The sequence below is a fragment of the Chrysemys picta genome, chromosome 1 (assembly GCF_011386835.1).
Source record: "Chrysemys picta bellii isolate R12L10 chromosome 1, ASM1138683v2, whole genome shotgun sequence".
Lineage (NCBI taxonomy): Eukaryota > Metazoa > Chordata > Testudines > Emydidae > Chrysemys > Chrysemys picta.
The window spans coordinates 215,653,819-215,672,892 of NC_088791.1; the positions used below are offsets into that span (position 1 = coordinate 215,653,819).

Genomic DNA, 19,074 nt, shown 5'->3' on the forward strand with positions numbered 1-19,074 from the left:
TTAATCGACAGCCCTAATGATATTCAGTAACCCCACAGGGTTGTTTCTACCAAACAACCTCCATCAAAATTTGGACAAGACAGAACTGTTCCTTATCTTCAATTCACCTTGAAATTTTGATAGAACCACTTGCAATCTTATTCAATAATAATCTTAATGTTTGGGGCATTAAAACAGTTACCATCATAAGCAAGGTCGCCCTGCTTGCAGATAACCTTTTCAGGTACTTATTTCAGTGAGTGCAAAAGTGAATATTTAAAACCTTAACTGCATTTGGGAGATATGCAAGGCTCATAATCAAGTGAAGGAAGATTGAAATATATCATATGAGCCAACAGTACTTTCCAATTCCTCCTTAGTATTAGAATCCCGATTAGGTACTGATCATAAACATAAACCAAGATTTTTTTTAACACCCTATTACACTTTAATTCTATACCAGTCCTGGATAAAATTTCTCATTGGAGAGAGATGAGGACATCCTATCTATGCCTAACTGTCAAGTAAGGTGCAATACCTGTTCTTTCTAAGTATTTTTTCCCATCTGTTCTCTAATTATTTACGAAACACCACCAAAAAAAGTTAATTTATTTGAATAAATAGAAATGTTTTTTGGCAATTTTGGCAGTAGCATTGCCGTTCACCTGAATATGTAATTCCTTGGCTTAACAAGAAACAAACCCCAAAGGTACTTTGTCTGTAGCCTGTTTCTTTGTCAAGGAATCCTACCCAAGTCATCATATGAAAATCTCTAAATTCGGGTACAGATGAGTAATCCAGGATAAAAAAACAGTCTCAGAACCATTAACAGTTATCTTTGAGAACTCATGAAGGACATGATTATGATATCTATAATTTCTAAAAGGCCTTGATGCCTGGGCAATTCTTAAATAGTAATAACTCATAATTTTGGGGCAATAATAACTACAAGGACCTGATTCTCATTAACACTAAGCCCTGTTTATATTTATCTGGCATCCACTGGCATCAAAAGAGGTCTTGGTGTACATGAGAGCTGGGCCCAAAATTATTACATATAATTTACTGTACTAAACAATAAAACTTGATTCACATAACAATTGTGCCACCTCTAACTGTCTAGTGTCGTATCTCTATCAGGTCACTAGCACAAGCATGTGGGAGCACCCTCTGTTTTCAGATTTACCCTGAGTGGTACATAGCAAATACTAAATTATCACTCAGAAAATCCCCTTTACCCCATGACCTGTCTGCTACGTCTTTTCATAAGTGAACCAAAACGCAAATATAAAACGGTTTGTGTATTTGGCTTTCCTTCTTACTAAACATAGAATTTGTCTACAGTGGAAATCAATACATCCCCTTCCATATCTGAATGGTTTAAGGATATTAAAAACGTCATCCCTCTCAAGAAATCCTACTGCAAAAGGAAATGAAACACACTTCAGTTGGGTCTGGAAGTACTTTACTAATACATGTGATCGTCAATCACAGTAAACTATAACAAGGTGTAGATGGGCACATGTCTTCTCACAATTTTATGCTATATTTTTAAAAGCCCATTACTATGGTTAATATATTTATTGCCTTTGATTACTTATGAACAGTTGTTTTGTCTTGCAATCATTATATATTTTTCCTCTCTGAATTAACTCTTCCACTCATCCCAACTATATGTAATGTCTGCAGCTTGTTTATAACCATTTTTGTTATGTTCCTGTTAATTCCTGTAAAATGTGAAACTGCTTGAAGAGAAATATTTTTAAAAAATTTAACTGAAGAGAATGGTCAGAATGTTTAATTTGCTGTTTCATTTAATTGTTTTCTAAATGCTTATTGGCTCAACTTTTCAGACACAACCAAATTCATCTCTGAAATCAATTAAGTTAAATCAGGATAAATTTGGCCCAAAATATTTTTTGTTTTTTAAATGCAAGTAAAATTGGGGGGAGGGGAAATGTGATAGGTAAACAGGGACATTTGTAATTAGGTACACAAGCTGTATAAACGTGAACAAGCAAAGATAACTGTAAGTGGTCAGTACTAGAGTTGGGTAAGCTATTTGTTACAAATAAGAATTTTATTGAAAAAAACAACTGTGAATCCCTATTCATAGAATTAGATACCAAAGTTTACTGATTTGATTTATATTTATCTCCTTTAAGAACGTTTTTAATATATTGAATACAGGTATTTCTTGTCAAAAAAATCTCAGGATCAGATGCTAGACAGCTTTATGCAATGAAGGTATTAAAAAAAGCCACACTGAAAGGTAAGTGATACTTTTCATAAATGGTTACTTTAATTGATGTACATATGTACCAAACCTTAATCTTTTGCAAACAAAAATATAAATATAGATACTGTTAAAAGAGTTAGTTCAACAAAGATCTTTTAAGTACATACTTAACTTAAATTCTAAACCATCAAATAGGACAAAAAGTAATGTCTTTGTATTATAAACACAAAAGGATTAATGAATGAAAGCATCACGTTTGTAGAATTTTTAATAAGTTTTCTTTCCGTGATAGCCTTTGATCAACTTGTTTGTTGTCATCCTGTCAGAAACCCATGTTCAGTAGATATGAAATTTCTAAACCTTTTACTACTAACTTCATTATAATGTAGTTCAGTAATCCTTCTTGAAATAATTAGTATTAAAATCCATGTCCCTTATTGAAGCACTGCCTAGGCATAATAAATGTTCCATGAAGATAGCTGTGCTACATCATTCTGGTTAGTTGACTTGATCCTGGACATGTTAGTAGATACACCTCTACCCCGATATAATGCGACCCAATATAACACGAATTTGGATATAACGCGGTAAAGCAGCGCTTTGGGGGTCGGGGCTGCGTGCTCTGGCAGATCAAAGCAAGTTTGATATAATACAGTTTCACATATAACGCGGGAAGATTTTTTTGGCTCCCGAGGACAACGTTATATCGGGGTAGAGGTGTACTTATTAAATGGCCTATTTCTGTTCTCCAAAATGCTGTGTAACTTTGTGGATAAAGTTTCTTGCCTTTTGTTGAGAAGGTTAAGAGATCAAATTACGTTTAGTTTGTGATGTTGAAAAATCCATTAATACCTCTTTTATTATGATAGTCACAAAAACTGAGTATTTTTGTACAACAAAACCCACCAACTTTATGAAAAGAAAAATTCAGGAATATAAATACATAATGAGGTTATGCTTATATGTTTTGTAGAAAAGAAGAAGCTAATTGTATTCCCTCTTCCCTAATCACTCTCCATACACACAGTGAACCCTGGAAAAGGATAGGAGTCTTAACATTCTGTAGTCTTCCAGATACCATATTTTGTATTATTGAATCTCTACTTGTCACAGACCCACAGGATAGACTCTTATTCAGAGATCTTTTCCTTCTTCAGGAATCAATACACCTCAATAAGTATTTGCAGTGACACCAGGCAGCCTTTTCAGAACAGAATAGGGTTCCATAGTGGACTGGAATATAACATCAGGAAATCCTTAAATTAACATAAAGAAGCAAACATCAAGATATAGTTCATACTGGCCAATGCCAGGGCTCCCTTGAACCAGGCCGCTGTAGGAACTATCTTGGTTTTCTGTCTTTGTCTTTTTGTCTTCATTCCAGGAGAGCGCTCTGTGTGTATCCCTGAGCTCAGTTGTTATCGACTCCTGTCACCTCCCTCCATTGCCTTCATCCTGAGTTCATATGTGCTCCACCCACCCAAGCTGGGAGCCTCTGATTGATATGTCAGTTGTTCGTTCCTTGGGATTTCCCTTGTCTCATAGGGGCTTCCATTGATATGGGTTGGTCTCAGCCAGTAATAAATGACCTGTTCATATCACCCAACAGAGTTACGTGACAAAACGCCTCATATCTCCTGCTCTTTACACTCACAGCATAGCAATAATAAGCACAGAGTGAAACTGAGGCACATATTGGAATCATAAATATATTATCAAAATTCCCACACCTGGTTCCATAGTTAAAGTTTGCTCTTAAAGCAGGAATTTAACTACTTTTTTTTAATGTATGTCCTCTCCAAAAATATAGGACTTGCTCCAAAATAGAATGAATTTTCTGAGAATTTATAAGTACCGTATATACTCGATCATAAGCCAGTTCGTTTATAAGCCGAATCTCCCCCCCAGGATGGATAAGTAAAAATGGAAAATTTTTATAACCTGTTCAGAAGCTGACCCTATAATTTAGGGGTCAGCAAACTTTGGCTCCCGGGCCATCAGGATATGCCGCTGGTGGGCCGAGATGGTTTGTTTATCTCGTCCGCAGGCACAGAGGTAAACCTAAGTAAACAAAGTATTCCGGTGCGCCAGCTGCTTACCCTGATGGGCCGGGACAGCAAATGGTGGGGAAATTTTTTTGGTGAGGAGAAGCTGGGAGTCAGGGGAGTAACCCCTGTGATTTCTCCCCCCCACACATAACCCCACCCCTAGCCCAGGACCGCCACACTCTCCCCTTCCCATCCCTTCCCACCTTATCTGCGGAGGGCCAGGGGAGGATGTCTTTGACCTGGCTGGAGGTGCTCCAGCAGGCTGAGAGGATGTCTTTGACCTGGCTGGAGGCGCTCCAGCAGGCTGGGCGGCGCAGCCGCAGCCTGCTCCGGTGGGTCAGACCGGGCGGCGCGGCTGCAGCATGTTCCAGCAGGCTGGGCGGGCCGGGTGGTGTGGCCACAGCCTGCTCTGGAGGGCGGGACCAAGCGGCACAGCTGCAGCCTGCCAGCCCTGGAGCTGCAGCTGCTTCGGAGGCTGTGGGGAGAGCAGCGTGGCCAGCAACGGAGAGACTCTGGCCCCGCCTCTTCCCTTCTGTCTCTGCTGGCTGTGCTGCCTCTCCTTGCTCCCTCTGTTGGGGGGAGGGGCTGTGTCCCACCTCTCCTTCTCTATACCTGTTCATAAGCCAACCCCCTTCTCTGGTGCTTCCCTTTTTTACTAAAAAATTCGGCTTATGAACGAGTATATATGGTAAATTCTCTAATTAGCTTTCATTTATAATTATTTTTAAAATGGTTCCTTTAAAAAAAAAAAAAAAAAAAAAAAACTTAGGAGCCTATATCACTACATTTTTTTGTCTTAAATATCAGTAATGAAACGACAGACTAAGGCACCTGAACAGTCTTATGTCTATCCTGTGGACACCATGAGGAAGAAAAACGAAAAAATCTAATGTTCCTAAAAATCAGAGTATCTTTTCTAACTGCAAGTAGAATCTCTTCTCAGCTATCCTGGGGTAAACTGTCACTTTTCTGTGGGATCATGAACAAAAATTTGGTTAAAACAGTGGATTTTGGGTTTTTATCAAGAAAACTTCATATTGAATAGTTATGTCACCAATGGCCCAGATTTGGTGATATTATTTATCTGGTCCCAAAGAAGAGAAAATGCCAAGGGAAAATTTATTCTCCTTTTTGTCTGTTTCTTTGTGTTACTTAGAAGAGGAGCAGATTACCTTCATCCCAGACCCAAAGCATCTGAAACAGTTTGTTCCCAGAAAAAATTTAGAATGGCATATAACTACCTTTTAACGACAGTCCATGACTGAGATATAAATTAAAGATTTGCCCTCTTGGGTCTTAAGCTTCAAGTGCAAGACTTTCAGATGTCTTAGGCAAACCAAAGATGACAAATTTTTGAGAATGTTAACACCCTGTCCAGTGTATTTCTTCCCTGCTTGTGCCTCAACTGATACTGCATTTTCACCTATGGCTGTCAGAGGAGTTCTCAACTGACTGCTCCTCCTTCAAGAGTTTGGCCATTAAAATTGATGTATTTGAGTGTTTATAAATGATTATCTATATTTTGAATTTCTTTTTTTTTTTTTTTTTTTTTTTTTTTGGAGGGGGATTGACAGTTCTTTTGTGGTGTACAAGATGCTTTGCCTCCAGCAGCTTTGTCCTATTCTTTACATCCTTTTTTAGACATTGGTTTCCTCCCATTAAAAAGCACTTCCGTGATTTTTGAAACTCCTGACTGGCTGTGGCCCTGAGTGGGGTAGTAAGTTGTGTTCAGATCATCACTGGGTCTTTTGGGATATGAGCAATGAGTAACAGCCTTATTTCCATCAGTAGAACAGATGTTATGTTAAAAGCAGGAATTTTGATTGCAGCAGCAGCACTGCAAAAATCATCAGGAAAAGGATCCAGTAGATTCTAGACACTAGAAAGCACTGCCTGTGAGTAATAGGCATAGGCTAAAGACACCGCATTGTCCTCTGGGAAGTTGGGGGACTGCACATTGGGAGAGGTCTTGTAGATCTCTTTAGGAGTTAAGATTCAGACCTTCATACACCTTGTAATTGCAGTGCCTGACAATCATGAAGTATTGACACAGATGGGTCCTTGGCCTTCAGACATTGCCCAGAACTGACAGGAAAACCAAGATACTACACAAATGGGTTGCATTGATTTAACTAAACTGCCTTCTTAGAATGATTTAGTTAATCCAGTGCAATTTTTGTATATAAACGAGACCTTTGATGCACCTTTAAGCTTATGCATTAAAGTACCAATACAACAGTGTCTTCTGACCAAAGATGTTGCCTTGTTTTTGCTTCTCCCAACATCTGAGGCTCTGGGGATTCCATGACCCAAAGGGCAAGGACTTGCTATAGAGGATGCCACAATACTCAGAACATTGTGCTTGAACCTTAAGACTCAAGAATGTGATTCTGTTACAATTTATGTCTTAGGACAAGTAGAGTCACATGTAAATAAATTATTCTCTTCTGTGAAATTAATCCATTTTGAATACTAATTACAACAACTCAGTAATAACTTGTGTGTTTTGAGATTGAATGTCCCCTGCATTTAAATAAACGGTTGGTTTGCCTAAGACATTTTAGATCGTTTCCATCTTCGTTTCTTTCAGTAAACTATTTTCTTAATCCAGAGTCAGAGGCAATAGTACCTTTTAAAGACTGCTTTCTACTTGCAGGCAGTTTATGTGCTTTATCACCTTCTATCTGTAGGAGAGTACCTTCAGGGAAATGCAGCTACAGTAGCCAGAATGCATTGTTATACCACATTCCAACCTTTTAGTGTTTGGAGCATATTCAGGAGTAAACTGATAGCCTAGATTGATTGACATATGTGTTTTTAAAAGAGTCTCAGTGGTGCCATAGCGTTGGATGGATATCTTTTGATTATAGTTTGTAAAAATCCAAATTAAAAGATTTTTGTTCAGCTTCTTTTGGTTTAAAGCTACTTCTTTCAATATAGTTTATTAAGTTTATTATAAGATATGCTTTGTACAGTAAACCTGCATTCACACCAGTGGGTTCTACCACTTTAACTCTGTTTCTAAACTGATATAGTACAAAAATGTGTGTAGATCAGAGTATAGTGCTGTTGGAGTTCTTGGTTACAGATTTTTAATTTTTTTTTTCTAGGTTTCAAGTAGCAACAACTTGACTTGAGCAAGTCCGTTTTTAGTGAGATTTTCAGGAAACAATGTATTGTGAAGTAGGTTCTCTACACAGTCTCACAAATTTGCCTTTGCATGGATGTTATTGAATGGCATAGAGTTGTAATAATTAAACCAAAAATATACAAGGAGAAGTAAATTAGGGAAATGTAAGAGTAATAGTCTGTTCTCAATATGAATTATAGTTTGTGTTCATATTGTAGTTCGAGATCGGGTTCGGACAAAAATGGAACGTGACATCTTAGTGGAAGTTAATCATCCTTTTATTGTCAAGTTACATTATGGTGAGTTATAAAAGATGAAATATTATTTGTCAGTCACTGTGGTGACAAAAATTCAAATACCTTTACAAAGAATCATAGAAATTAGAGTTGGTCATCTAAACCCCAATCCTGCAAAAATGTATTGCACATACTTAGCTTTACACACTTTGAATAGTCACCCTAAAATCAGTTTTACTATTCTCAGTACATAAAGTTAAGCACATGGGTAATTTTTTGCAGAAACGGGGACTTCAGTCCATCCCTTTATAAAAGGAACGTATGTCAATTTAAATCTAGCTAGTATTTTTTAAAAAAAGATTTCAGTTTCTACACCTGTCTATCATACTTTTCTGTTTTTAAAATATTTTCCATCCCTAATTGATCTATAAAGACTAACATGTACAAAAGTGTCTAGTCCCATTCCCATCAAAGTCAATAGAAATACTCTTATTGATTTCAGTGGCAACTCAGTTATTTAGAGGAAAGAGTGAAAATGGCTCAGTGCAATATTCTGTTAACTGCACAGAGTAAACAAACTGCAAAAATAGAGAAATATATTTTCTTATCTTTCAGCTATACCAATTTAAAGTTTTATTTGTAACAATAGTTGCTACAAAATGTTCAGACAGAAGTGATTTTTTTTGTTCTTAAGTTGATAGTGCCCCTTTAATATCATTCCCTACAGTGTATTCTTCAGTGTTTTGTCCAGTCCTGTTTCCATGTGATTACTGTACAATGTAATATATCTCCGTATTAGGTTGAATATCTCATAACACTAACATACATGATGTACGTTAAATGTATTGGCATGCTCACTTAAATCTAACTGTTTTATTATCAAGATTTGGAAAAGGAATGCTGATTAGCCAAGCTACGTTTTCAGTGGCATAAAGTTTATTGGTGATCTGCCTTTATTTTTTTCTTCTGACATGACACTGATTTGTTTTAAAGGTAGAATTTATTTAATTCTTTTAAGTGACTATGTTTCAATCTAGGAGAGAGAGAGTCATTGTTTTGGTAATGGGAACAATGGTAAATTCTGGTAAACTTATTCTTCTGGTCGTTGGTAAAAGTACGAATTAGCTGCTTATTGAATTTGTTTTTAATTGGTCTTTTCAGCTTTTCAAACAGAAGGAAAGCTATACCTTATTTTGGATTTTCTCAGGGGAGGAGACTTGTTTACACGCTTATCCAAAGAGGTAAACAATTTTTTCACATTAAACATATGGTTAAACGTGGTCTTTCACTGATCTGTGTTGGGGAGGTATATTAGGAGAGTTTACCTTCATGTTCTTAATTATTAAAAATGTGGTTTTCATTAAACAGACCTTAGAAATAAAAATATATTTCTATCCATGCTCTTCAGGAGGTTTTGGTTTTTTTTAATTTTTGTTTGTTTAGCTTTGAAAGAGTGCTGTCATAAGAATGTTGTTAATTTGTTACTCCCGAGGTACACTCCAGCAATTAGATTTCCCATATTGCTCTTGTGCTTTCTCATATACCCGCCACCAACCTGTTTAAATAACTTGCCTCAAAAAGTATATAGAGCTATAGAAATATGCTTATACAGGGAGACTATCTGTTAGTTGCAGTAGTTTGTGTATTTATTGACATCTATATTTATGCTAAATGGATCTGTATTATTATTAGACCCTCTCCCAAAAGTGCTGAGCATTTTATAAGCTTGAGGTGAGCAAGATTTGTAATCCTTATCCTAAGCTTTAAAAAAAAATTCACACGTTTTTAGCCCTTATGGTCATGAAGAGAACTTTCCAAACAAGAGCCAAACTGATGCAGTGGTGTCTGTCTGACTACACTGCAATCAAGAGGTGTGATTGCAGCTTGTATAGGTAACCTTCAACAATGCAACTTCAACCCTGAAGAAGCTTAGAAAGCCAAACGGAGTTCACAGAAAGTCACAAATAAACACCTTGTGAAAGATCCAACACAGAAGATCCCTGGCTTTGATCTCTCATGGGCAACCCTAAATCGTATCTGCACAAACCATGGTAGATGCGGCTACTTGCTGCACAAATGGAAAATTAAAGACTCTCCAGTGTGCAGCTGTGGTCACCCAGAACACCATGGAACATATAACAACTTGATGCCCGATTCACAAATACGAAGGAGGCATCACAGCAGTACACTTTACTACTCCAGACTCAATTATTTGGCTTAGCCATCTAAATGTGAAATTATAATTGTTGTTCTACATTTACATCAGTCATATGAAGAAGAATCTAGCTTTGATCTAGCTAGATCAATCTACAGGCTATCAACACCATGCCCAGTACCCAGGATATATACTCAGGAGGCTAGCCCTTGCTGCTACCCATGCTGCCACAGTTACACAGCTGTTGCCAATCGTGTGCAGAAACATTGTTGTTATATTTATACCACAATCCCAAATCATGTTTCATGCCTTTCTGGTGGCCAAAAGTCCCAATTGTACCTACCATCTGCCAAACGTTTCATCTTCTGCAAAAGAGTCTACGACAGTGGTTCTCAACCAGAGGTCCAGGGCTCCCAGCGGGGCCGTGAGCAGGTTTCAGGGGGTCCGCCAAGCAGGACCAGTGTTAAACTTTCTGGGGCCCAGGGCAGAAAGCTGAAGTTCCACTGCATGGGGCTGAAGCCTGTGGCCCTGAGCCCCGCCACTTGGGGCTGAAGCAGAAGCCTGAGCAGCTTAGCTTCGCGGTGTCCCCTATGGCATGTGGCCCTGGGCAATTGCCCGTCTTGCTACCTCCTAATGCTGGCCCTGGCTTTTATATGCAGAAAACCAGTTACTATGGCACAGGTGGGCCGTGGAGTTTTCATAGCATGTTTGGGGGCCTCAGAAAGAAAAAGGTTGAGAATCCCTGGTCTACAATACAGTTCCTGCAAGCTACTCTAGGTTCAGCTTGCTCCACTTACTTGGGCCCTTGGCTATTTTTGAAAACTTTGAGCCTCTTTGTCCTCAATTTACATGCTCCTTGCTGGCATCTCAGTATATCACCTTCCTACTAGTGACTTTTCCATCTTCAGCCACTCCACAGATACAGAAATTCTAAGGGTCTTGGTTAGTGTTTTCACTAGTATGGGAGCTGGCCCTATTTGGGATTTAAATCTGTTTCCCACAAATGTGTTGTGTGTCAAGTGGATCAAGTTATTCATTGAGATGTCCCAGAGAGACTTAAGGCTCATTCCTGTAAGTTATTGGTGTATCTGCCTAACCTAATTTGTAGTTCTGCCACATGACATTTTACTCATGATTTTATACAGTATTGTTCTTTTGATTTGCCATCTACCCCATATATTGGGGAATAGTTCTGCAATTATGTTTTATTAGATCTCAGTCCTCATGACGATCCCCATGGCCATTGTGTGTGAAGCATTGTGCTCTAAAGGGGGTCTCAGCGCAATGCCCACTGATCAGACCAGATCAGTTACACCTTTCCCCAACTATCGCTGCTGCTGGGTGTCCTCCATAAGATCCAGCAGGAAAGTGCCATGGTTATTCTATAGTCCCATTCTGGCCTGGCCTGTTCTGGTTTCCCCACTTCTCTGTATGTCAGCGAATCCCCCACTTCTGCTGCCAGCTTTCTCAGAAGTGTTCACGCAACATGTCAGCAGGATCAGGCATCCCCATATGCAAACACTTCACCTCCCAAGTTTGATTTTTGTATGGGCATTTTCACTAGATTGGGATTGACATCCTAGTTCGAGACATCCTCTTGAGTAGCAGAAAAGATTCCATGAGATGTTTCTATTAGGCCAAGTGGAAGTATTCCACCTCCTGGGCCAGGCAGACGGGTCTCGCCCCAGAGGACATACATTCCCCTTCTGTTAGACTACTTTCTGTCCCTGAAGACATCAGGGCTTGCACTCAATTCCATGAAAGTTCACCCCTCTGTGGAAGGATGTTCTGTGTTTACTCTTATTGACTCCAGGTTTGGGAAAGGCCTCTTTAGAACTTATCCACCCATTCAACCTATCACTCACCAATGGGACCTCAACCTCATCCTCTTGACGTTAATGAAATCGCCCTTTGAATCTCTGGCTTCATGTTCCCCGTCTCTTCTTTCCAGGCAGGTCACCTTCTTGGTAGCTATTACTTCTATGAGAAGGGTAGGAGAATTGGAGGCCATAATGGCTGACCCCCTTTTACGATGTTCCCTAAGGACAAAGTTTCCCTGCCTCTGCACCCCAAGTTTCTATGAAAGATAGTATTCCATTTTCATTTCAGTCAACCTATACACTTATCTGCTTTCTTTCCAAAGCCTCACGCCTCAGTAGAGGAGTGGCACTTTCACTCCCTCAGTGTCCGCAGACCCCTGGCCTTCCACCTGCAGAAGACAAGACCATTTAGGAAGTCCCCTAAACTGTTTATCGCTATAACTGAATGGATTAAAGGGCAGGCGATTTCCACACGGAGGATCTCTAAGTGGGTTTCAGGTTGCATTACGTTCTATCAGTTAGCCATTGCAGTGAGGGCTCATTCCACAAGAGCACATGTATCAAGTACAGCTGCCCTGCATATGATGTACCACTTCCAGATATATGTAGGACAGCCACATTGAGTTCGGTACATACCTTCGCCTCCTGTTACACCTAGTGCAAGACTCTGCAATGGATGCTTCGTTTGGCACAGCTATCCTCCGTTCAACCATTCCATCATCTTCCTCGTATCCTCCGCCTACTTAGGTGGTACTTGTTAATCACCCTCCGTGGAATACAATAGGAACCATCACTCGAAGAAGAGGAGGCTACTTGCCTGTAATTGGAGGTTCTTCAAGATGTGTGGTCCCTATCTGCATTCCAATCCCATCCACCTTCCCCTCTGCTAAGGATTTGTTCAGTTTGCGGTGGCAAAGGAACTGAGGGTGCAGTTGATCCGCCTCATCCTTTCTAGCCTTGAACGAAATCAGGAAGCAGAGCAAATGCGCATGCTCAGACCAACAGACACTACTACTTTCAAATTCTTTGGCTCCTGTTGCAAAATGGCTGATGTTGGTATGGTGGGTCCTGCGCTTTTCTTGGCAGGGGGGCTAAATGCCACTCCTTGCCCCTGCTAGTGGCCCAGGAAAGTGGTAGAGGAGGGAAGCAGGGAAGGGGTCTGGGTTTGCTCCTCACTCTGAGCCCCAGACCCTGTCAACCCCTGTGGGTTTCTTACCCTCTTCCCTCTTGGATAGAGTTATCCTTGATCCTTGACGCTGGGGAAGGGAGTCTCCCTGCCCTACTGGGGCAGGGTCTCCCTTACTTCGGTTCGCTGGTCTTTTGGTTGCCAGCAACACACCTCCAAACTCCAGTCCTCTCTCCTTCCTCGCACCACCCTGTCTGCCTGAAGCAGGGTTTTTTTTATTAGATTACTGGCAGGCCCTTAATTGACTACAGGTGCTCCAATTAACCTGTAGCAACCCTCCCTAGTCTACAGGGAACCACGCCTTAATTATCTTAGGGCTTATATATCTCCCCTCTACCACTCTCCCACTGCTCCCTGGCCCTGCTGTATCACATATTCCATTCTTTCCCTTCTCTTCTCTCCCTCCCGCCCCCCCCAGCCCTCCCTTAACACCACGGGGTTGGGCTACTTGGGACAAGAGACAGTGTTGTAGTGACAGGATGTCCGCGTTGCTGTGTTGGCTTTTGGCTCTGTGCTATATCCGGAAGTGGAAAGATTGTAGAGATAGGAACCATCTAGTCACTCATGCATTCCTCTCCTTGTTTGTGTGCATCCATTGGAGTGGGGCGTGGTCCGTAACAAGGGTGAACTCCTGCCCAAGTAGGTAGTACCATTAAAATCTCCATGGCCCATTTAACTGCTAGGCATTCCTTTTCTACTACGGCATACTGTTGCTCCCTGGGCAGGAGCTTCCAGCTGAGGAAGGAATCCCCCACCATCTGTGAAAGGACAGCCCCAAGTCCTACATCCAACGCGTCTGTAGGATGAATTCCTTTTTGAAATATGGGGCTATGAGCACTGGATGACTGCAAAGGGCTGTCCTCAGGTCTGTGAAAGCTGCTTCCGCTGCCTCAGTCCACTTAACTATCTCTGGGCCCCGAGCTCTTATCAGGTCCGTCAGAGGCGCTGCCCTCTTGGCGGGATGAACCGACTATAGTACCCCACTATCCCTAAGAATGCTGACTTGCTTCTTGCGGGTCGGGCGGGACCATTCCTGTATTGCTTCCACTTTGTTCCATTGGGGTTTCACCAGGTCTCTTCCGACTACATACCTGAGGTATCTGGCCTTGACTAGCCCTATTGCACATTTGGATGGGTTAGTGATGAGGCTGGCCTGTCTAAGAGCATCTAATACCGCATCCACTTTCCCCAGGTGTGTCTCCCAGTCAGGGCTATGGATTACCACATTGTCTAAATAGGTGGCAGCATATTTGGTATGAGGTCAAAGTAATCTGTCCATCAATCATTGGAAAGTCGTGGGGGCCCCGTGGAGCCTGAAAGGTAGGATGATATATTGGAAGAGGCTGTCAGGTGTAGAGAAAGTGGTTTTTTCCTTGGCATCCTCAGCCAGGAGGATCTGCCAGTAGCCTTTTGTTAAGTCCAAGGTGGTCAGGTATCGGGCCTTGCCTAACTGATCTACCAGCTCATCGATGCGTGGTATCGGGTAGGCATCGAATTGGGATACCTTGTTTAACTTCTGGAAATCATTACAAAACCTCAGGGTGCCGTCAGGCTTGGGGACCAAGACAGTAGGGCTGGACCACTGGCTGTGGGATTCCTCAATAACCCCGAGTTCCAGCATCTTCCTTACTTCCGCCCTAATTTCTTCTTTTTGCCTCTGGCATGCGATATGGTTTTATCGACACCCTTGCTCTGGGACAGGTGACGGTGTGGTGTTGGATCAGCGTCGTATGGCCTGGTTGTGTGGAGAACACATCTTGGTTCTGCTGGATCATCTCGACGACCTCCATTCGTTGTTCTGGGGCTAGTTTGGGGGATATCCTTCCCTGCCCTTGTGGGCCTTCTGCCTGGGATGGAACCAGCAGGACAGCCAGGCACGTCTCCCGATCGAGCCAGGGTTTCAGTAAGTTGACGTGGTAGATCTGCTCTGGCCTTCGGTGATCTGGCTACTTCACCTTATAATTCACCTCCCCAACTGCTTCCACGATCTCAGAGAGTCCGCGGCAGCTGGCCAGGAGCTTGCTTTCTGTTGTTGGTACCAGCATCAGCACCCGTTCTCCTGGATGAAATTTCTGTGTTTTTTCCCGACGGTTGTAGAAGGTTAGCTGGGCATCTTGTGCTTTCTCCAAATGCCTTTGTACTATGGTGGTCACTTCAGCTATTTGTTCTCTCATCTGGGTCACGTGTGCGATGACGTTCTTCCCCGGGTTGGGTTGTTCCTCCCATTCCTTCTTTGCGATGTCTAATATGCCACGTGAGTGGCGCCCATACAGTAGCTTGAAGGGGGGGAATCCAGTAGATGCCTGGGGAACTTTTCGTATCGCAAACATCAAGTACGGTAGGAGGGTATCCCAGTCTTTTCCGTCTTGGGTCACCACCTTTCAGATCATGCTCTTGAGAGTGTGGTTAAATTGCTTGACCAGACCATCTGTTTGGGGATGACAGACTGAGGTCCACAAGGTTTGGATGTGGAGCAGGGTACATAAGTCTTTCATCACTCTCAAAATGAAGGGAGTCCCTTGGTCTGTCAGGATCTCCTTAGGGATGCCTACCCTCGCAAAAACTTGGACCAGTTCTTCTGCCATCGCCTTGGACGTGGGGTTTGTTAGAGGAATGGCTTCTGGGTACAGTGTAGCGTAGTCCAGGATGACGAGTATTCTTCGGTGGCCCCGGGCCAATCTTTTTAGTGGGCCTGCTAGATCCATGGCTATCTTTTCAAAAGGGACTTCAGTTACAGGCAAGGGTACCAATGGGGCCCTTAACTGAGGTCGAGGGCTATGCAATTGGCATTCTGGGCATGAGGTGCAATAGCGCTGGACTTCTGACTGTACTCCCAGCCAGTAGAACCTCCTTAGGACTCTATCCAGGGTCTAATCTGCCCTAAATGTCCCTCAAATAGATGACTGGGAGCTAACTCTAATACGGACAAGAGCTGTTCTACTACCTTCCCCCCCTCCCCCCCTCCCCCCCATTGGCACTATCCAGTACAACAGATCCTGTTTTATTATATAGTATGGCCGTAGGCCTTTTGTTTTCCCTTCTGCTGGCACGCCATTAACTTCTACTACCTCCTCTCTCACGTTCGCATAGAGTGGGTCATAGGCTTGATTGCGTGTGGGCCAATCTGGTCTGATTCTATTGGATCGGTCTCCCCTCCTTCCCTTGGGGTACTTCGGCTCATGCTGGTGGCCGTCTCTGGGTCTCCCTTCTTCTGGTTCTCTGGTCTTTCAATTGTCAGCAACATACCTCCAAACTCCAGTACTCTCTCCTTCCTAGCACTAGACATGATTATCCTACACATTTTGAGAATGGTTTGCTGCTGAAAGCATTCTGTTTCAACACAGGAGAGAGGTCATCATTTTATATAATCCAGTTTCTCTGGTGCCCGCTACAGAAGAAATTTATGAAGGCCCTGAATCAGCAAGTTACTTAAGCACATGCTTAACTTTGAGCAAGAGTAATTCCACAGCTGTCATTTGGATTAGTCACATGCTTAAAGCTAGCTATGTGTTTAAGTAGTGTGTTGAATGGTGGCTTTAGGATGTGGCTTAACTCTCATTAAAGTCAAAAGAAAGACTCCATTGACATCAGGGGGAGTTAGATTGGACAATTATTAGACTTTTTTTTTTTTTTTTTTTAAACACCATGTCCTTTAATTCCTCAGAAATTTGGTCAAACACTGCTGTCAGTCATCCATGTAAACCCATGGCCTATTGCTTTTAGGGTAATGGCTGGGAGGCAGGGCTCAAAAGTGGACTTTGTAATTCCTCCTCCTACGGCCAGTAGAGACTGAGCGCACAGTTGATATGATGCCAATAGTGTAGGGAAGGAATACACGTTGCACCTGCCTTCTGCTCCATTACATAATGTATGGGCATGTAATTTGGAGAGCCCATATCAGAGTTAGTCATATACTATTTATTGCATTAACTATTCTAAAAAGTTGCCATTTTTCCATGAATAATTTATTTGACAGACCAGTTTCTCTGGTAACTGACCAGCTGTAGTCCACAGCACAAGCTTTTAGAAAAGTGGAAAAAATAGAGTACCCAAATCCAAGAGTTCATACCCACTCCACATGCACATGCCAGCAATGTAATAAAGACAGCCCTAGCCCTTAAGAGACGTGATTGATTATACAGGAGACTGAGAGACAAGGTGGATGAGGTAATATCTTTAATTAGATCAACTTGTGTTGGTGAGAGAGACAAACTTATGCAGAGCTTTTCTTCAGGTCATAGAACTGTGTATAAGCTCAAAAGCTTCTCTCTCACCAACAGACTGGTCCAATGAAAGATATTATCTCACCCACTTTGTCTCTAATATCCTGGGACCAGCATGGCTACAACAACAATGCACATATACAAATGGCTCATTCAGTTGATGTTCTTGTGGTTTTTCACTAGCATGGAGGATTTTAAAAAAATCTCTTATTTTGCTTTTTCAGGTGATGTTCACAGAAGAAGATGTCAAATTCTACTTGGCTGAATTAGCACTTGCTTTAGACCACCTACATAGTCTTGGAATAATATACAGGGATCTAAAACCAGAGAAGTAAGAATCTACTGTAGTAAATGCAATGTATGAATTAGTTAATATTTTATATAGCAGTTCAACAGTGTAATAATAATGCTAAGCATTATTATTATCTTTATAACTATTAGCCATTTAAAATTATGACTATATAAGCTTCCCTGTGAAAGTTGCTTTAAAAAAAAGTGTGATAGTGCTTCCAGTAGAAAAAAAGCAACTGCCACAAGGTTGGTATGCCAGATATTGGGCACTCCCTGACAGCTGCACTTCCATGAGAAAAGAAATATTGAAATATACATAGCCCATGATTTCCAAGTACTTTAAAAAGCAGAATGGAGCATAGCATACTCTTGATCACACAGTCAATATGCAGAGTGGCCTTGATTTGTTGTTGTGTGTCCATCAGATGTTTGTTTGTTCAATATTGCAGCCTTTATTGTACGAAACAGATTTTTTCAAAGAAGGGCTGAAGTTTTTTTAAAAAATGCATAATACAAGATTTAAGGTTACATTTGAGCCTATATGTTTTTAAAAAACCCATTTGAAAACTAACTGTCGTAAAAAAAAAAAAAAAAAAAAAAATTGTCCATGTCTAGTTTTCAATGTAAATTGCAGTAAGATGGAAAACGGAGTTCATGATTTAAAGCAATATTGTCAAGTCCAGTAATTTTAAAATAGAAATTTTGACCTATCTTAAACTGATTGAGTGACTCAGTCTACAACTTAATGGGTTTCTGTTTGTCATGCTGAACCTGCATGAGTGACCACTGAAATTGTAAGGTTTTGGGATGCCAATTCAGATGTCAATCTCAATAACCCAGTCATCCTTGCCTCACTCAGAGATGAACACAAGTGACTGAATTCCTTCTCTTGTTTCCATATCCTTCCTTAGTTCAGTTTTCCCAGTTATCTAGGTCTTCGGGGGAGAGAGTGTGTTTGTGTGGTGGGGGTTAATACTAAAATAAAATGGAGGAGGCAAAGAGGAAAACAGTTGTTCCCCTTGGGAACTGCAGTCTGGATTCTCTGAGTCTTTCTGCTCTCAATGCTAGATTTTTGAGCTATCATCTGGAGAGGTGTCTAAACGGGAATAAAACTCTCATCAGTGCTTCATCTGACAGAAAGTTCATTCTGCCTCAAGGGCTTTAGGCCAGATAAGATGCAATTATGCTAAAAGTGTTACTACCTTGGGTGATCTTACCCTTATTACTTGAGCTCTCTGTCTGATTTGCAAATGATTTTGTAGCAGCCAGATCCCAGAAGAATGTGTCTGCCCCTGTTTCTGTAAAGTGCAAGAAGCCAGTTGAAGTTAAAATGGGGGGGGAGGCCATGGTTAAGACTCCTTCTCTTTATACATAAACCTACAGCTCCCACCTAGAAGGTGGCTTTAGTTGTTAAAAGCCATATTGTCGGACCAAATCTAGAAACACGGTGCTGTAGGTACCCACTCCCTGTGCTCTAAATCTTATCCCTCTGATTCTAGTGGGCTTGGATACAAATAACACAGATTTCTCATGATGGGATGTGACTGCTTTATGAAGAGGTCCCAGATCAGACCCACTAATTTACTTTAGAAGACTAATCTGTTCTCTGTAGGAATAGTACAGAATAGCTGCACCTTATCCTCCTACCAAAGGAATGTCCTCCATATTAACTTTGAGGAAAGTGAGCTGGATAACATTATCCCACTTCATCCAATGGTGCAAACATTGATTTATACCTGTTCTGTCCCAGTATTCACTTTATCTTGC

The 19,074-nt window shown here is 41.3% G+C and overlaps 1 protein-coding gene across 6 annotated transcripts in view; it reads left to right on the forward strand.

The window, feature by feature from the left end:
- The window catches only part of RPS6KA3 (ribosomal protein S6 kinase A3), a 128,863-nt gene that overhangs the window by 53,215 nt on the left and 56,574 nt on the right, over positions 1–19,074 (forward strand). For 3 of the 6 annotated variants that reach the window (XM_005281512.5, XM_005281513.5, XM_024106892.3), the window contains 4 exons: positions 2,170–2,251; positions 7,615–7,695; positions 8,794–8,873; positions 17,241–17,347. In XM_005281512.5, the coding sequence (XP_005281569.1) occupies positions 2,170–2,251; positions 7,615–7,695; positions 8,794–8,873; positions 17,241–17,347 (350 nt within the window). Of the gene's footprint in view, positions 1–2,169; positions 2,252–5,079; positions 5,220–7,376; positions 7,450–7,614; positions 7,696–8,793; positions 8,874–17,240; positions 17,348–19,074 lie in introns of those variants that run through there. The other 3 variants (XM_042859086.2, XM_024106893.3, XM_042859083.2) reach the window with 3 other exon arrangements.